A 14,788-nucleotide genomic window follows, 5' to 3' on the forward strand; every position below is an offset into this window, starting at 1 on the left:
TGCTGAAGAACTACAGTGCACAGTGTAACCAACCAGCAGGTTTACACTGAAAATTGTACCTGCAGGATTGTTCAGGCTTTTCCCTGGTTTCATCACTGCATATTGACCTAGAAACTTCTGTTACTCTGTTTCAGAGGTGACACAAAATACATGAATGAGAGCCTATATGTCACCAGTATCACTTTGGCCTAAATAGTATCTGACTTGGGGTAGTGCAACTAGGAAGTAATTTATTCATTTCCCTTTCAGTGGATTTCTGCCATATTCTGCCTAGAGAGAGATATATATGTATAAAGAATATTTTTAATTTTCAAAGGAATGTGACTTCACTATATTGATGAGAATAAAAGTTAATTTCCGAAGTTTTAGCTAAAAATATCTGGCTAGTGGGGGGAGGATAAAAGTAAAAAAAGTTTTGTTTTTTTTTTTTTTAATCTAGTCAAATAAATAGCATGCTGTTGATTTGATTACCTGTAGAGTTGCAGAAGAAAGCCTTATTAAACTCATCTTCCCTGCTTACTGTGCCTGGCCAAGGTACTGATTTGTACATGTTGTCTGGCAAGTCCCCTGCTCTGTAAAATGGGTGGATTCAGGTGTCAGTCTGATACTTGCTGGATGTAACAAGGGGTTCTCCTGTATAAACATGTTCAGAAATTGAACTATTGGCCCTTTCAATATGCTTTGGCAACTTTGGATTCACATATGACTTGACTTTAACTTAACTTGCTGGTAGGTACTAGGGCAGGGAACTACCTGCTGTGCTGCAGTCGAAGGAGTGGTTTCTGGTCTCTGCCCGCACTCATGTGTTTCAATATAGTAACACCAAGCCAAACTGGACATTCAGTTACTTCAGTGCTTCTCTTGGGTGATTTTCTTTTCAAGCTAACATAGAAACTGTATTACCAGCACCGTGGGATCTGTTGACTTCAATGGAGTTTGCTCTTAACTGGAGCAAAGGCAGGGTTTCACCATGTAACTATAAATGCCATAAGGGAATATACTTAGCAGTGACCTAAGGTCCTTCTAGAACTACTGACTTCATGTTTCTAAGCCTCCCATTGGCTATTGCACTGCTTTTTCAAATGCACAGGGAGCACCTCGTGTTCTTGTCTGGGTCCGTACATCAGCATTTAAAAGGCAACTAGTAAATAGCAGGCATTGCAGAATGACAACGTGCTTTGCTTTGGCACAGGTGACGGAATGTTAAACCTGCTGGGGTGACCCTTCACTTAGTTTGGGATATAGATCATTACCCTGAACTGCTCCTGCATCGGTCTCCCTGGCTTATTGGTGGTCTGTGGGTTTTCTTGTTTTGAGAGGCCTTTGCCTCAACAGCAAACGTATGGCAGCTGCAGTGTAGGCAGTGGAATCTATTGGGGTTTTAGGGACACTTTGGTTACATAATCTTTTTATCCATAATGTTATCACAACTCTGCAATGAACTTGATTTCATATGGACTCATGTAGACACTTCTTAGTCTACTAAGGCAGCTGCTGTATCATAGCATTAAAAGAAAATCCTAATAGAAATCATGATGTACACTACATATCATGACAAGATAAAAGGAAATTGGTTTGATACGTAATTTTCTAGAAAAACCTGTGAATATTTGAGGCTCTTAATTGATTTGTTCTGGATTCTTCCTAGATGTTAAACTGGCTGCCCTCTAATTCCCCAGCTATCTTTTCCTCCTGGCCTTAAGGTCAAAGCTCTGCGTAGGCCTGTGAGGTCTCCTTCATGAATTTATAGGGAGTATACAAGAAAGCTCAAAAAAGTCCTTCAGTCTATTCCTTCAATGCTATAGGTGGGACTTCAGCCAATTTGAATGTATTTGGTTTACCTGGGTATAACTTTAATATTTCTCTACCTTTTTTTTTTTTTGACTAAAACACTTTGTTTTTTTCCCAAGTGTCAATAACTTGCTATCCTTATTACAATGATCTCTTTTTTTTTCAATCCTCTTTGCAATTAGCAAAGGATGCTATTTCACCCCTTAACTACTCAGACTCTTAACCATCCAGGTTTGTTGTTGTGTGGTGGTATGTGTTTTTTTTTTTTTTTTTTTAAATTAGTGAGACTACAGCAATCAGTTGATGTTATTAGGCTAGCTTTTATAGGAAAAGACTACTAAAACCCAGTACTTCGTACTTTTTACAGGTATGTGGTCCAAAGCAGTGGTTCAGTGATGCCCGTGATGCCACACTGGGTCACCCAGCAAACAAAGGACAAACCAGACATTTGTATAGTCCAGTATTTGGCTAGAGGGCTGTAAGAAGAGACACTGGAGGTGGGTTTAAGCCAGCTTAGCACTAGAAGGGCACGTTTATATTGGTGATAAAAGCACTGCCTAAATTAGGCTTTGTCCAAATTGGAAGCACTCTCAGCACTGACAGTGCTTATACTGACAGAGGAGTTTATCTGCTGGAGTTTTAACAGCAGTCCCTGGCCTGAAAAGTGTTAATTTTGTCTACAGGAAGGTTAAGCTATGTACTCATGTGTTTATTTAGAGGTGTCGATGGTTTTGCATTTTCCAGCCTAGCTATTGTAAAGACAAAACTGAGCATGAATCAGACTTGAAGAAATAGGTTATTCCTGGCCAAATGCAGGTTGCTGTTGTGCTGCATTCTTCAGTGGTGGAAGTACAGTATGCACAGCGTTTGGGAGGAGGCAGCCCAGCAATGCAGTCAGAGTGGCTTGGGGAAGTGGGACCAAAGAGCTACGCTGGCACTAGAAGCAACTGTGTTACCAGCCTGGAGGAGAGTTTGGGGGTGGGGGGGAAGGCAGCTGCTTCCTGAGTTTGCTTCTTGTTGCAGGTTTTGTTTTTGTTTGAACAGCTGTTCCTTGCCAGACAGAGACATTAGTATGGGTTAATTCAGTTTGGCAGGCAAAGTCCCTAGTGTAAGATTCCGCCCCCCCCAAAAGATTCCTTAAATCTTGCTTCTATCTGTCACTTTACAGAGGAGTTCTTGTTTTGCTTTTCTTGAAGGTTTAGGGTATTGGAACTTCTGCCAGGTATAAAGGGTTTACCATTGTGTGTTTTACCCTTGTGCTTCTGGAGTGAAGGGTGGCTCTGGCAAGACAGAAATTATGTCAAATTAACACAGTCAATGGAGAAAGTCTGTAACATTGCTTTTGCATTCAAGTGTTTTAGGGATGATACTGAAGTGGACCAACTGAGAGCTGGGTGGGCAATGCCAGTTGCCCACATATACAACCAGTGTAGGCTTGGTGGTGGGGAAAAAAACCCCCCATCTCTGTACAAGGCATATAATCTTGAGGAGTTAAGCACTTTGCAACAAGTAATGTTACCTGTATTTTGAGAAATGATGGAGGAAACAGTTGTGTACTCCAAGCAAAATTTATTAGAAGTCTATTCAAGAAAAAAACCACAGAGACCTTTTGCTTGTAGGAATTCAAAGCCAGTTACCTGAAAGCCAGGTATGAAAAACCTGTAATCTTCTAAAATCAGTTACAGAGTAGAAACAGTACTTTTTAAATATCACAGGCAACAGATATTTAAGTCTTCAATCATAAATGGCATCAAAGATAGGTATTAATCTCACAGCAAAGCTGCATGCAGATCTAGTTCAAAATTGAAAGCCTTTGAATATAAAGCTTTTGCCATGAAATCTGCAATAATAAAGGTATGCTGCACAAAGATGTTTCTTTACCTTTGTCTTAATGACATTTCTCAGTAATAAAGACATATGTACATTTTGATTTGGCTGGTAAACCATATTTTAATTAATAAAATTTTGCATAAAATGCTATCTTACAGAATTGCACTATCCAGATGTGCTTATGGTAAATAGAGCAAGAAAAGAAAAATGCATTGAAATGTTCTGTATGTAAAGAGGGCAAAGATCAAATAAGGAACTTAATTTTTGTTTTAAAATCAACAATCAAATGGCTCTGTACAAAAAAGCAAACATATGTACAAAATGCTACAGAGACTACATACATTTTGATAATTTCAATCCTTTACCCATGAGAAATGCACTAAAAGCTTTTGCCATCTATAAGGTGCTGAAGAAACCAAATCTGGATTTTTATTTTTATAAAGCCATAGTCATTATCATCCTGTGCCTTAATTTCATTTGCTATTTATGCTTACCTTTGCTTATGGAAAATGTATGTTTTGAAATACTTGTTTCATTCAGGAACTGCCCCCCTCCCGCCCTCCCCCAACATGTATCTAGTTTAATACTTGTGACTTTTTTTTTTCCTGTACAAAATTCCTAAAAAGAATGTGTAACTTGGGTTTCGTTAACATACACGCATATATAGAGAGTGTGAAGTAAATCAGTACATGATACTTGTGAATATTTTTCAGGTGGCTATGTTAGAGGAAAAAAAAACCCAACCCAACCAACAACCCTTTGCACTAACACTGTTTACTTCCTGGTTTTTAAAATTCCTGTGATACGTAAAAACACTAACCTCTCAAATTTCATGTTGCTTACTATTACAACATTTTGATTACAACCATTTAATGTCAGACAGCAGTAGCAGGTTATTATTGTCTATGCTTACATCATTATCTGTCTCTTCCTTACATCTGCTTTCCTGAGGTTTTATGCCTCTTGCACTTCTTACCTTTTAACAGAAAAAACTACAGCTTTATTAGGGAAAAAGGAAAAAAAAGGTTTAGCCAATACCATTGCACCCATTCAGAACACTTGCAGTTCTTCCATTTTTTCACTATGCTTGCTTGAGATTTTACAATCACTGTGCATATATTACAACATACAAGTGCAGGCAAAATATCTATATTATAATTTGTCATACATTGTAAACCAGTACAATAGGCAAACCTGTGATACGGCAAAGTGAAAGCAACAAATGCTGCCAAGCTAGTAAGAATGTGGAAACTCAAACCATTTTTTAAAAAGGAGTAAACAGCAACTTCCCCCTGTATTACAGCATGCTGGAAAAAATCCCATCAGACTTCATGACAGTACCGCAAACGTCCAAACCAAGAGCAGTTTCTCCCCACCCTCCCCATGGCAATTCATCTGTGTACCTGTCATCAGGTTTTTCCTATTGCCTTTCAAACAAAAAGACTTTAAAGCAGGGAGCCTTTAAATGTTGAAATGTTTCCTCTTGTTTCAGAAAAGCTTAGTTATTCACACCGTGGTTGTTGCTGTAATACTGCTGGAACGGTTTGGCTGGTGAGATGGGATGAGGATGAACTAGATGGCCTCTATTCGAGACTGCAAGCAAGAAAACAGAAGGCCAGTGTAACATGTTTTCTAGCAGCTTTATGCAGATGTGTTGCAGAGATGCAGCATAAATAAGTAGGAAAAAAAATTCACAGCCTCTTGACATAGTTTCCAGGGAAAGTACCAAAGAATTTGGTTCTTCTTGAGGTTCCTGAAATTAGAAGCAATAGATGAAAGATGGGAATAACAACAGGAAATCACTATGTAAGCATGGCCTTCATGTCTGCATGTTCAATATCACACAAACAGAAATATCTACAATACTTATAACATTTGAATTTCAATTGTAACTGCAGGAAGGAAAAAGCAAATTAAGAGGCATATTTGATTAAATTGTTAGGCCAGATTAAAAGCTGTGCTAAAATTTTGATTCAGTACATAAAAATAATTTAATTTCAACATCATCAAGTCTATTTAAATAACTTGATTTTTTTTTAAATGCTGAGGACTAGTTAGATGATTGTTAGCCACTGTGTGCTAACAATGCTATGGAATGATTAGGTCACCTTATATAGGCCTAGTTATGACATCTCTGTTCAGTAATTCTTGATTCTCACAAGCAGTCAGTTCTGTAGATGTATTAATGTAAGTTTTACATTACCTGGTCTTTATGAAGAGAGCAATAATGCATAGTCCATTTTGTGTCACATGAGAATGACAACAGTGCTGTATAACAAACTGGAGGCACATGTCAATTTGTGTTCATCAATTCCAAAAGACACAAGTGAAAAATTGCCCACTAATTTCAGTGGATTTTGGTTGGGAATTCTCCTGATAAAGCCAGGTTCAGGTTTATTACACTGAATACAAAAAAATTAATTTTTTTAAAAGACACCAAGCAAAGAGGTCAAGGGAAAAAAAAAAAAACCAAAACCAAAAACCAGAAAAGAAAAAGCAACTGAATTAAAACATACCCACAAACCATCCATCATCACATTTTTCCATCACATCAATGACATCTCCCTCTCTGAGCTCCAATTCATCTTCATTCCTAGGAGTATAGTTATATAGAGCCTGAAACCTTAAATAGGACAAATGATGCATTTTAAAAAGAAGTAGGAGTTCTTTCCACCTTTGCTGAAGTAAAGGAGCTGTTTTAAACATTAACTAATAAGTAACACTTCTTGCAAATATAGGGGAAAAGGGTTTATTTTGCCTAATGGACTTCAGGGCTAGGAATATATTAACAGTAAATAATGAAAACTTTATTGGAAGGGTAACTCATCAGACACTAAAGACCAGTAACTCAAGGCAAGCTTGATGGCTCCTCAACCAGTTTATTTAATCAGTTGCTTTGAATGCAGAATTCTAGGCGCTTTTTTTTTTTAAGCATTATTTTACAGTTGAATTACTAAAACAGAGGACTTCTAGAGGGGAGTCTACAGATGCGCTAGCCCCTTAGCCCCCCGTGATCTGCACCTAGAACTGTGGCTCTGCCTCTGAGCTCTGGAGAACTGAACTTAGCACAGAGCACAGGGCACCTGGCAAAAGCAAGGTGCCTGGCAGAGGCTGCCTGTAGTCAGCAGAGGAGGGAGCCCAGGAGAGCAGCTCACATCACCCTCCACCGTCACTGGAGACGTCCCCCTCCCTGGGCTCCTAACTTGGCACAACAGGAGTTCTGCATGCAAAAGAGGTGCCTGCCTCTGTGGAGAAGGTGTGGAGGAATTGCTATTTGAAAACATGCAGCAATAACACCTTCCCTGGTTAAAATGACCCCTGATTTTTATCATAGAATGGTTTGGGTTGGAAGGGACCTTAAAGATCACCTAGTTCCAAGCCCCCTGCCATGGGCAGGGACACCCTCCACTAGACCAGGTTGCCCAAAGCCCCATCCAGCCTGGCCTTGAACACTTCCAGGGAGGGGGCATCCACAGCTTCTCTGGGCAACCTGTGCCAGTGCCTCACCACTCTAACAGTAAAGAATTTCTTCCTTATGTCTAATCTAAATCGACCCTCCTTCAGCTTAAACCCATTACCCCTTGTCCTGTCACTACACTCCCTGATAAACAGTCCCTCCCCATCTTTTCTGTAGGCCCCTTTTAGGTATTGGAAGGCCACAACTAGGTCTCCCTAATTATTTTATGTATATAAACCAGAAATATCTCTGAGTGTGAGGGAGAGGCTTGAATCAAATCAGGGGACATAAGGATGGAAACTCAAACAGTATTCAGACACTGACTTGTACCTCCACCCCCAACAGGGGCTGCAGATTGAAGGATCTGAGGTGGATAAATAGAAAGAGATATGACATTACTAAATTTATTATCCTTCATTCCTTGTCAGCTTTTAATTGAGTTTCCTGGAATTAAAACAATGGTAATAAACTCTTAATGGGGGAACTGCAGGTGCTTGGGCTGACAGCCCACCAGAAGATTGCTGCAAAAGCCCATGAGTCCTGCGGTCAGAATCTTTTTTTTCTAATCATCTGTGCCCCAGCTATGACTGACTGCGTGTAAAGGAGCAGGGTACAACTGCAGAAATTGTACAAATGAAATAGTTTTAATTTCAAAATGTTGAAGCAAAACATAATCATGTCCATTTTTTCCTCTTAACAACAGTTCACTGACTTTAAAACCTTAATGCCATTACACTTTCCCCAATAAAAACAAAATAACTCCCCCTTTGATGTGTTGGTACTAAATATTTCCATTAGCTCTGTATGATTCAGGCCAAGTTTCCATGGCTTAAATGAGATGTTTATTTCAGTAAAAAATTCCTGCTCCTGAAAGTCCCATTTGAAAATCTTATATACAGACTGGTGCTATGCTTTTAGGCTAATGATGGTCTCATTGAATAAAACAGACATTTTTCATATTGCTGGTTTAGAGGAGGAAAAAAAAAAAAAGACACTGTTCCACGAAAAAAAGTATTTCAACTTAATTTCTTGTGACTGGCAGTTATCTCCCCAAATCTGAAAAGCCTAATTTTGTATTTTAATTGTACTAACAAAATGGAATGGGACTGGTTATTTAAGCAATTACCTCTGGTAATTTGTGTAGCAGGAGTAAGAACAATCTGTGCAAAAAAATTAAATGGCAATAACATTTTCTGTCATGCTTATTGCTATTCCAGGAAAGCAGAGCTATGATGATATTCCAAAACTGATTAAATGCTGCTTCCAAAGCTACAGGAGTTGCAGATGTCATGTGTCATGAACAGGATTCAAGCCAATTACTCACTCAAATACACTAACAAGAACTTTCCAATTAGCACTCTTTGTACTTTAGAAATCTAATTTTAGTCATTTCGAGATAATCCTTTTTAATAACTCCTCTGTACTCATTCTCTCTTTGCTAATCTAGGAATTTCTTAAATATGAAAACTCTACCACCATTTACAACACTAACAGAATATACATTGAAGACAAAGAATGGTTGGTTGGCAATTTAAATATATTTGTATTTTTAATTTTAGGAATGAATTAATTTTAGGAATAAATGACTTTAGTCATGAACTACTTAAATTATATTGAACAAAATTAATTAGATAATTGCTTACAAAACAGAGTTAGGTGCTTCAGTGTGCTCAACAAAACCAACAGGAGATTGAGAAAAATGGGTCTAGTGAGATTGAAACCAAAATGTCCAGTTTGCATTATATATTACCTGTGGTAGAGTTATTTGGTAACTTTTTGTCTCTTATCTCTTGCCATTTCTTCAAGTGACTAACAGGGAAAATATTTTTAGATGCTAAGACTTGGTTACACTTAGGAGAATTCATCTAATAGGGCATACTCCAAAGCGCTCTGATGCTCGAGGGAGAATGGCGACTGGTTTCAGTGATCCCTGAAGCAGGACCCGAGTGCAAGACTGGGGGGTGGGGGGTGGAATCAATCTTGCATGGAAGTTACATTTTAATAGTCAGCACTGAAATGGTCTTACATGCCTTTCATATTTTATCCCAAGTGCTTGCAGTGTTTGTGAAAATAAGACTTGAGATCTAGGTTCTTTAGTTTTCAGAAAGGTTCTCTTGTATCTGATTTTTAAATTGCACATGTAAATTACACCAAAAAGTGTGAGCCTTTGTTCCTGTGATCAAGGCTGTCATTTATTTTTTTCCCCTCTCTATTCACATCCAGAACTGTTTCTGAATAATTTGTGTCAAGTCAGTAAAGCAGATGAGTTGAATCAATGTTAAATCTTGAATTGGCATTCTGCTGAGATGTAAAAACGGAGAGGGGGAAAAAAAAAGTCAAACTTTATTTTTACAAAATTATTATCCCTTTTAAGTATAAATGATGGAGAACTGTAAGTTGGCACGTCTGCCTGACTTCAATGTAAATTAAACAACTAAGGCTTTGCCCTCTGGGACGTTCTTGGCTATCTTCCTACATCCTGTGGTTATCTGTAAATTTCTGAAATCTCTTCATAATTGTACTTGGCAGGTTAACAAATCATTTAACGATGGCTATTGCTTAAATGTTAGGGTTTGGTTTAGTAGACAAGAAGTATACTTACGGTTCCCCCCCACTGTGTATGTTTTCATGAGCAAGCACAGGGCGCTGTGGCTGAAATGAAATGATATGAAATGTAATAAAGATTTATAGTCTAAGGCCCAAATAGTTGGACAGGGGCACGATACGTAGCTGCTTGAGTTCATATTCTACCTTGCGTAAAACAACACCGTGTCGTGTCCCCCCCTCCCCGCAACTCATAATAAATTTTTAAGAGACATGGTAAGCAACAGAATCTTGGCAGGTTTAAAGATCTAATTTTTGGAGGACATAATAAAAACTAAAACAAAACTGTGAACTTTATCAACAGTCCATTCTATTTATAGTAGAGTAGAAAGTTGGAATAGAACCCTGTTGCCTCTCTGCTGTGAAACAGAAACAGCATTAGAAAAATCAGATGCAACTGATGAACATTATACATTCCTTGGGTGAAGTATATTTTTAGACAAGCAGAAATAAAATCTCCTATAAGCAATGGCAGAATTCAGAATATTCATAGACAAACAACATACCAATTTACATTACACACACAGAGAGTACTAACTTGGCAGGCATAACATGCCATGCTTTAATTAATTGTTTCATCTCAAGTGGGAGCACAAAGCCATGCAGGCTGTTGGGAGGCAAAGAGCAGAAAGAATTTTTGAAAGAATGCATGTAATTGTGTGAAAATAACAATTAACACTTCTACTTCAGAGAAAAAAGTAGTTTGTATTTCCAGTGCAAAGCTTTATGAAAGGAACTACTTTCCTTCTTAACAGAGCAATACTCATTATTAATATCCAAAAAATCTGGACGCAATGGAAATGAAAAATATTAACCTCCTACAGAAACCATATTCTGCTTAGAAAGACATTGACTTGTACCGATTAGAATCTGGCTGGGGCCAGGAACAGCTGCTTGGGAGAGCTGTTGATGTGAGCAGTGATCATATTCCCTGTTGACTGAGGATGCCCTATGGTTGTGCTGCAGAGACCGACAGTCTGACACAAGTCTGGGAACCATATCTGTTTTGGGAGTGTGGGTATCAGACACAGCTCACAGCACTTTCTTTCCTGAATTGAGTAAACTGCAACCTGATCTTGAAGCCATGGGATTTGTCTTATTGCTCCATGGTTTTCTCTGTCCCAGGTTCCACTATTTCAGTTCATCTTGCCTCAGTTTACTCTTGAGGATGACACAATCTTCCATGAGGAAGGCCGTGGTAAACACCACACAGCCTGATGATATTAATTGAATGTTAAATCACATTATGTTTTTCTTTTCTTTTTTTCTTCCACCCCTCCCCAGTATCTCCAGATGAAATTGAAGTTGTTAAATTTCTTTTCATCATATCTGTTTGTGTATATGCAGAAAATATTGTGAACATTCTTTATCTTTACAGTGTAGAGTGTAATTTTAAAAACCTGCCTAAAGATGCAGGCAGGTAGATTACAGAATTTTAGTCATATGAAGACAGCTAGGTGGGAAAGAGGTTTTCAAAGTCCAAAAAAACGTTTATACTCTTTGCTCCCTCATTTAACTCTCCTCTGCCAGTGTACAAGACAGACGGATAATTTTTACTGAAGAATCCAACAATAAAGATTGTAAATTAGACATTTCAGTTCTCAGTAAGCCCTCTTCAACAGCTGGCTTCTCAAGCAAGAAGAGAATATTCCACTGGGCAGCTTGCTTGGTACTTGGATTGGAATCTGACCTTACTCTCTGCTAACCTTTCATCAGGTCCATAACTGAGCTGAATGCCAAAGGTAGTCAGAGATGGATTAGAATTCAACCTAAGTTAAGGATTTCGTTTGCAAACAATAAAAGTCAATGTTCTAAACAATACTAAAAATGATTTAATGCTTTGAGACAGGAAAAAATTAGGTCATTATTATCTTCTTTTTCTGCATATACTTCAATGTTTTAAAACATTTTCTTGCTAATTAACTACTGTAGAAACAGATGATAGAAAATCAAGGTGAGTGAAGATTTTCAACTCTGTTATTGCTACAGAGAAAACTTGGATGGAATTAGAATCTGGGAAAACTAGGGTGAAGTAATAATTGTGCTATGTCTGAACACAGGGACCTTGGCACTTGCTCTCTATCTGAAGGTGTTCCTCAATAGTACCCCAGCTGACATCAAGAAGCTTTCTCCCCATCTTCTTTCCCTAAGCTCTCATTCCCACATACAGTGGCATTGGTTGGAATGGACTATTGCAAGGTCTGGCTAATTGTGCTCAAGAGAGATCACGAAATGCATCACCCTATCGGTAGCTCTTGGTGCTCAGGATTTTTAGTTTTCAACTACAACTCAGTGCACTACACTATCCTGTTTGCTGTGAAAAATTGTAGGACCTGATCCCCAAGAATTAAAAAGTGTGCAGTCAAGTCAATGGTCCCTGTTGTACACCTGATTATCATGCATGATTGATATGCGCTTGCATATAATAGTTTTATATAGTCCTGAGCATGCAAATTAGGTGTACAATATGTGCTCTTGTAGTTTTGGAATTAAAGTCATAAATGCACTAAACATTAACCAATACAGTCCTCTCATATATTGATGACATGCCACTCATTTGGAGTAACACGCAAAATTGAAACAAGGCTTAATCCGTTTTCTATGGATCTTAGTCCCAGTTGGACTTTCTTTGGCATGGCATTGGTCTGCTGCTACAAGAATCGTGGCCTTCCTATGATTGAACTGTCTCTCTTCAGTGACGAAGAAATCACTGTCTCCTATCTGATAGTAACCAGAGATGTGCCAAAAACCCAAGACTTTGAAAGTCACACACACCTGCATATCTTCAATTAAAGTTCAAATTTTAAAAAGGGACCCACCAGAAAGATGATAACCTAAAATCAGCAGCAACAGCATGGAAAATAGTTCATCTTGTTATCAGTTTTAAGAGCCAAATTTTAAGAATCTGATGCAGAGAATAATTTAGTCCTAAACTGAAAGTAAAATATAACCCATAAATTCCTATTCTCATATAGTTTAGGGTTTTTTTAAATCTCCCTTCCCCACCCAAATTTAGATCACCTTTTTTGAGCCATACACATGCAAACTCTAAACAATCTGCCTTTCTGGCTAGGTAAAATTATTACAGTTATGTTACTGTTGTATTACAGATATGAAGGGAAAGGCTACAGAGCATGACAGGAATAACAGGGCTTGGATCAGTTGGCAAGTTGACAGTATTGAGGGAACATAAGATAGTAGCAACAAAACATTTTGAAAAGAAGGACATGGATTCAAACCCAAGAATTCTGCCTGTACACAAAAGCCTGCATACATGCAATGAAGTATATGTTTTTGACTCTTAGAAGCTGTAATTTTAATAAACTAGCAATGCTTTGAAACAAGAGGAGTAATTTAGAAGAAAACAGGCTAAATCTAAAGAACTTTGATCTCTCAGATCTTGTAGCACTGGAAATACTATGCAGTACTGCAGAGATACAATACACTAATGGAGTTATACCACAAGTTTTGGCACACACACAGACCTGTTGGCTTTACTCAGCCATAGCACAGAAACACAACAGGAAGAAAACATGGCATACTAATAGTACTGAGACACTCGGGCAAAAGCAAAATACTGAAAGACTAGACACCGAGCTCCTTTTCTATGGAAATGCTGTTACTGCACACTGGGCATCCAGTACCATACCCTGTGTGAATAGCTGTGACCTCTGACAGGTGAGCTGCAGGATCTCTTAGTCATCACTGGGCTACGAGGAGGTTTACCCATAACAAATATCTCTCTCTTTAAATTAGCCTAGAAAAACCACAAAAACTGTGTCAAGTGAGAGCTTAAGAATGAAGCAGCTTGGGGTTTTTGTTGCTTCATTCAGACATGCAAACTGGACATGCTTTTCTGGATAACAAAAAGCAAGTGTATTACAGGTGCAAACAACAGTACTGTAAGTATTTGGTACTTTCATTGTTGTCACTGTATCTTTCTTCCAAGGTTTTGATGCCCTGGCACGTGCCCTTACACATTACAGGTAAAAGATTAATCACGCACAGTGTATGCAGTTATTGCATGTGTACCCACTGAAGTAGCTCAATTAACAGAAAAGCTCAACAGTACAGAGCAGAAATACTAATGACAAATGTTGTAATTCCTTGCTGTTAAATAGAACACGGACTTTAAATTTGCATTTAGAAAGCAAGTAAATACTTGATGGAAAGTACTTCAAGGAAAAATACTCATTTTGTTAACATCGCTATAAATCAGCTAAGTATTTGTTAGAATTCAGCTCTTAAGGGGTGTGTGTGCAGCAAATGTGAATGCTTGGGAGCAGGGGTGAGTTGGGGGGGGGATGCGAGAGGAGTGCTGACACTAGAAACCTTTTCTTTGGTATTTGTGACTGTTTGCCAGTAGAATGTGGCAAGACAGAACAACAGACCCCTCTTAGGAGCTGAGAGGGTGCATCACACAAAAAAAGATACCAAGGGAGGCCAAGGGGGCAGGAAAACATCAGCATTTCTCTGTGTGAAGTATCTTCAGAGATTTTTCCTTTGGAGGACACATCCCTCCCACCACCATGGAGCAAAGTGATGCTTCCCACCCATGCTCCTTGTACTCTACTGCCCAAATCCCTGGTCATGCTTTAGATTTGAGCCACATCCTAAATATCTATATACACACATATCCGTATGTATGTATTTCTACATCAACAAAAATTAGCAAAGTATCAGTGTACAGTTTCAATAATTCTCTGAAGAACCTCCCTTCACTTGTGATATTTGAGTCCTGGAAATGTCTCATGCTCTTTCAGCTGTAGCAGTTGAGAGGAGAGTTTAAGCATGGACAATAGGCACAAAGAGAAAAGGATGGAACTGTCTGTCCTTCTCAAGTACAGCCTGTAGACTAAGTAGCAAGAAATGACGACAGCCAAAACCTGGCTACGCTTATTTTAATGCAACTCTCTATTCCTGGCAACGTACTCAGTGTTGACTACTGAAAAAAGTTTGCCTACCTTTGGTAGGAAATAAATCTTTATCTCATTTTTGGAAATATTCTGCAAAAAAAAATCTGTTGTTGGTAGGAGTGTATCTAATAATTTTGATAATTTGTCAAATAGGTAAATCTACAGTGATTAAGTTTCTAAAGGAATAATC

General features: G+C 38.4%; 1 protein-coding gene across 10 annotated transcripts in view; it reads right to left on the reverse strand.

Moving 5' to 3' along the window:
• Positions 1-3,343: 3,343 nt before the first annotated feature.
• SORBS2 (sorbin and SH3 domain containing 2) overlaps positions 3,344-14,788 on the reverse strand; it is a 107,005-nt gene continuing 95,560 nt past the window's right edge. For 8 of the 10 annotated variants that reach the window (XM_075751997.1, XM_010302804.2, XM_010302806.2 and 5 more), the window contains 3 exons: positions 9,681-9,730; positions 6,138-6,244; positions 3,344-5,374 (listed from right to left, as the gene is read on the reverse strand). In XM_075751997.1, coding sequence (XP_075608112.1) covers positions 5,313-5,374; positions 6,138-6,244; positions 9,681-9,730 — 219 coding nt within the window. In that variant the 3' untranslated portion in view covers positions 3,344-5,312. Of the gene's footprint in view, positions 5,375-6,137; positions 6,245-9,680; positions 9,731-13,331; positions 13,440-14,788 lie in introns of all 10 variants that reach the window. The other 2 variants (XM_075751992.1, XM_075751998.1) reach the window with 2 other exon arrangements.

Source organism: Balearica regulorum, chromosome 4, assembly GCF_011004875.1.
Source record: "Balearica regulorum gibbericeps isolate bBalReg1 chromosome 4, bBalReg1.pri, whole genome shotgun sequence".
NCBI lineage: Eukaryota > Metazoa > Chordata > Aves > Gruiformes > Gruidae > Balearica > Balearica regulorum.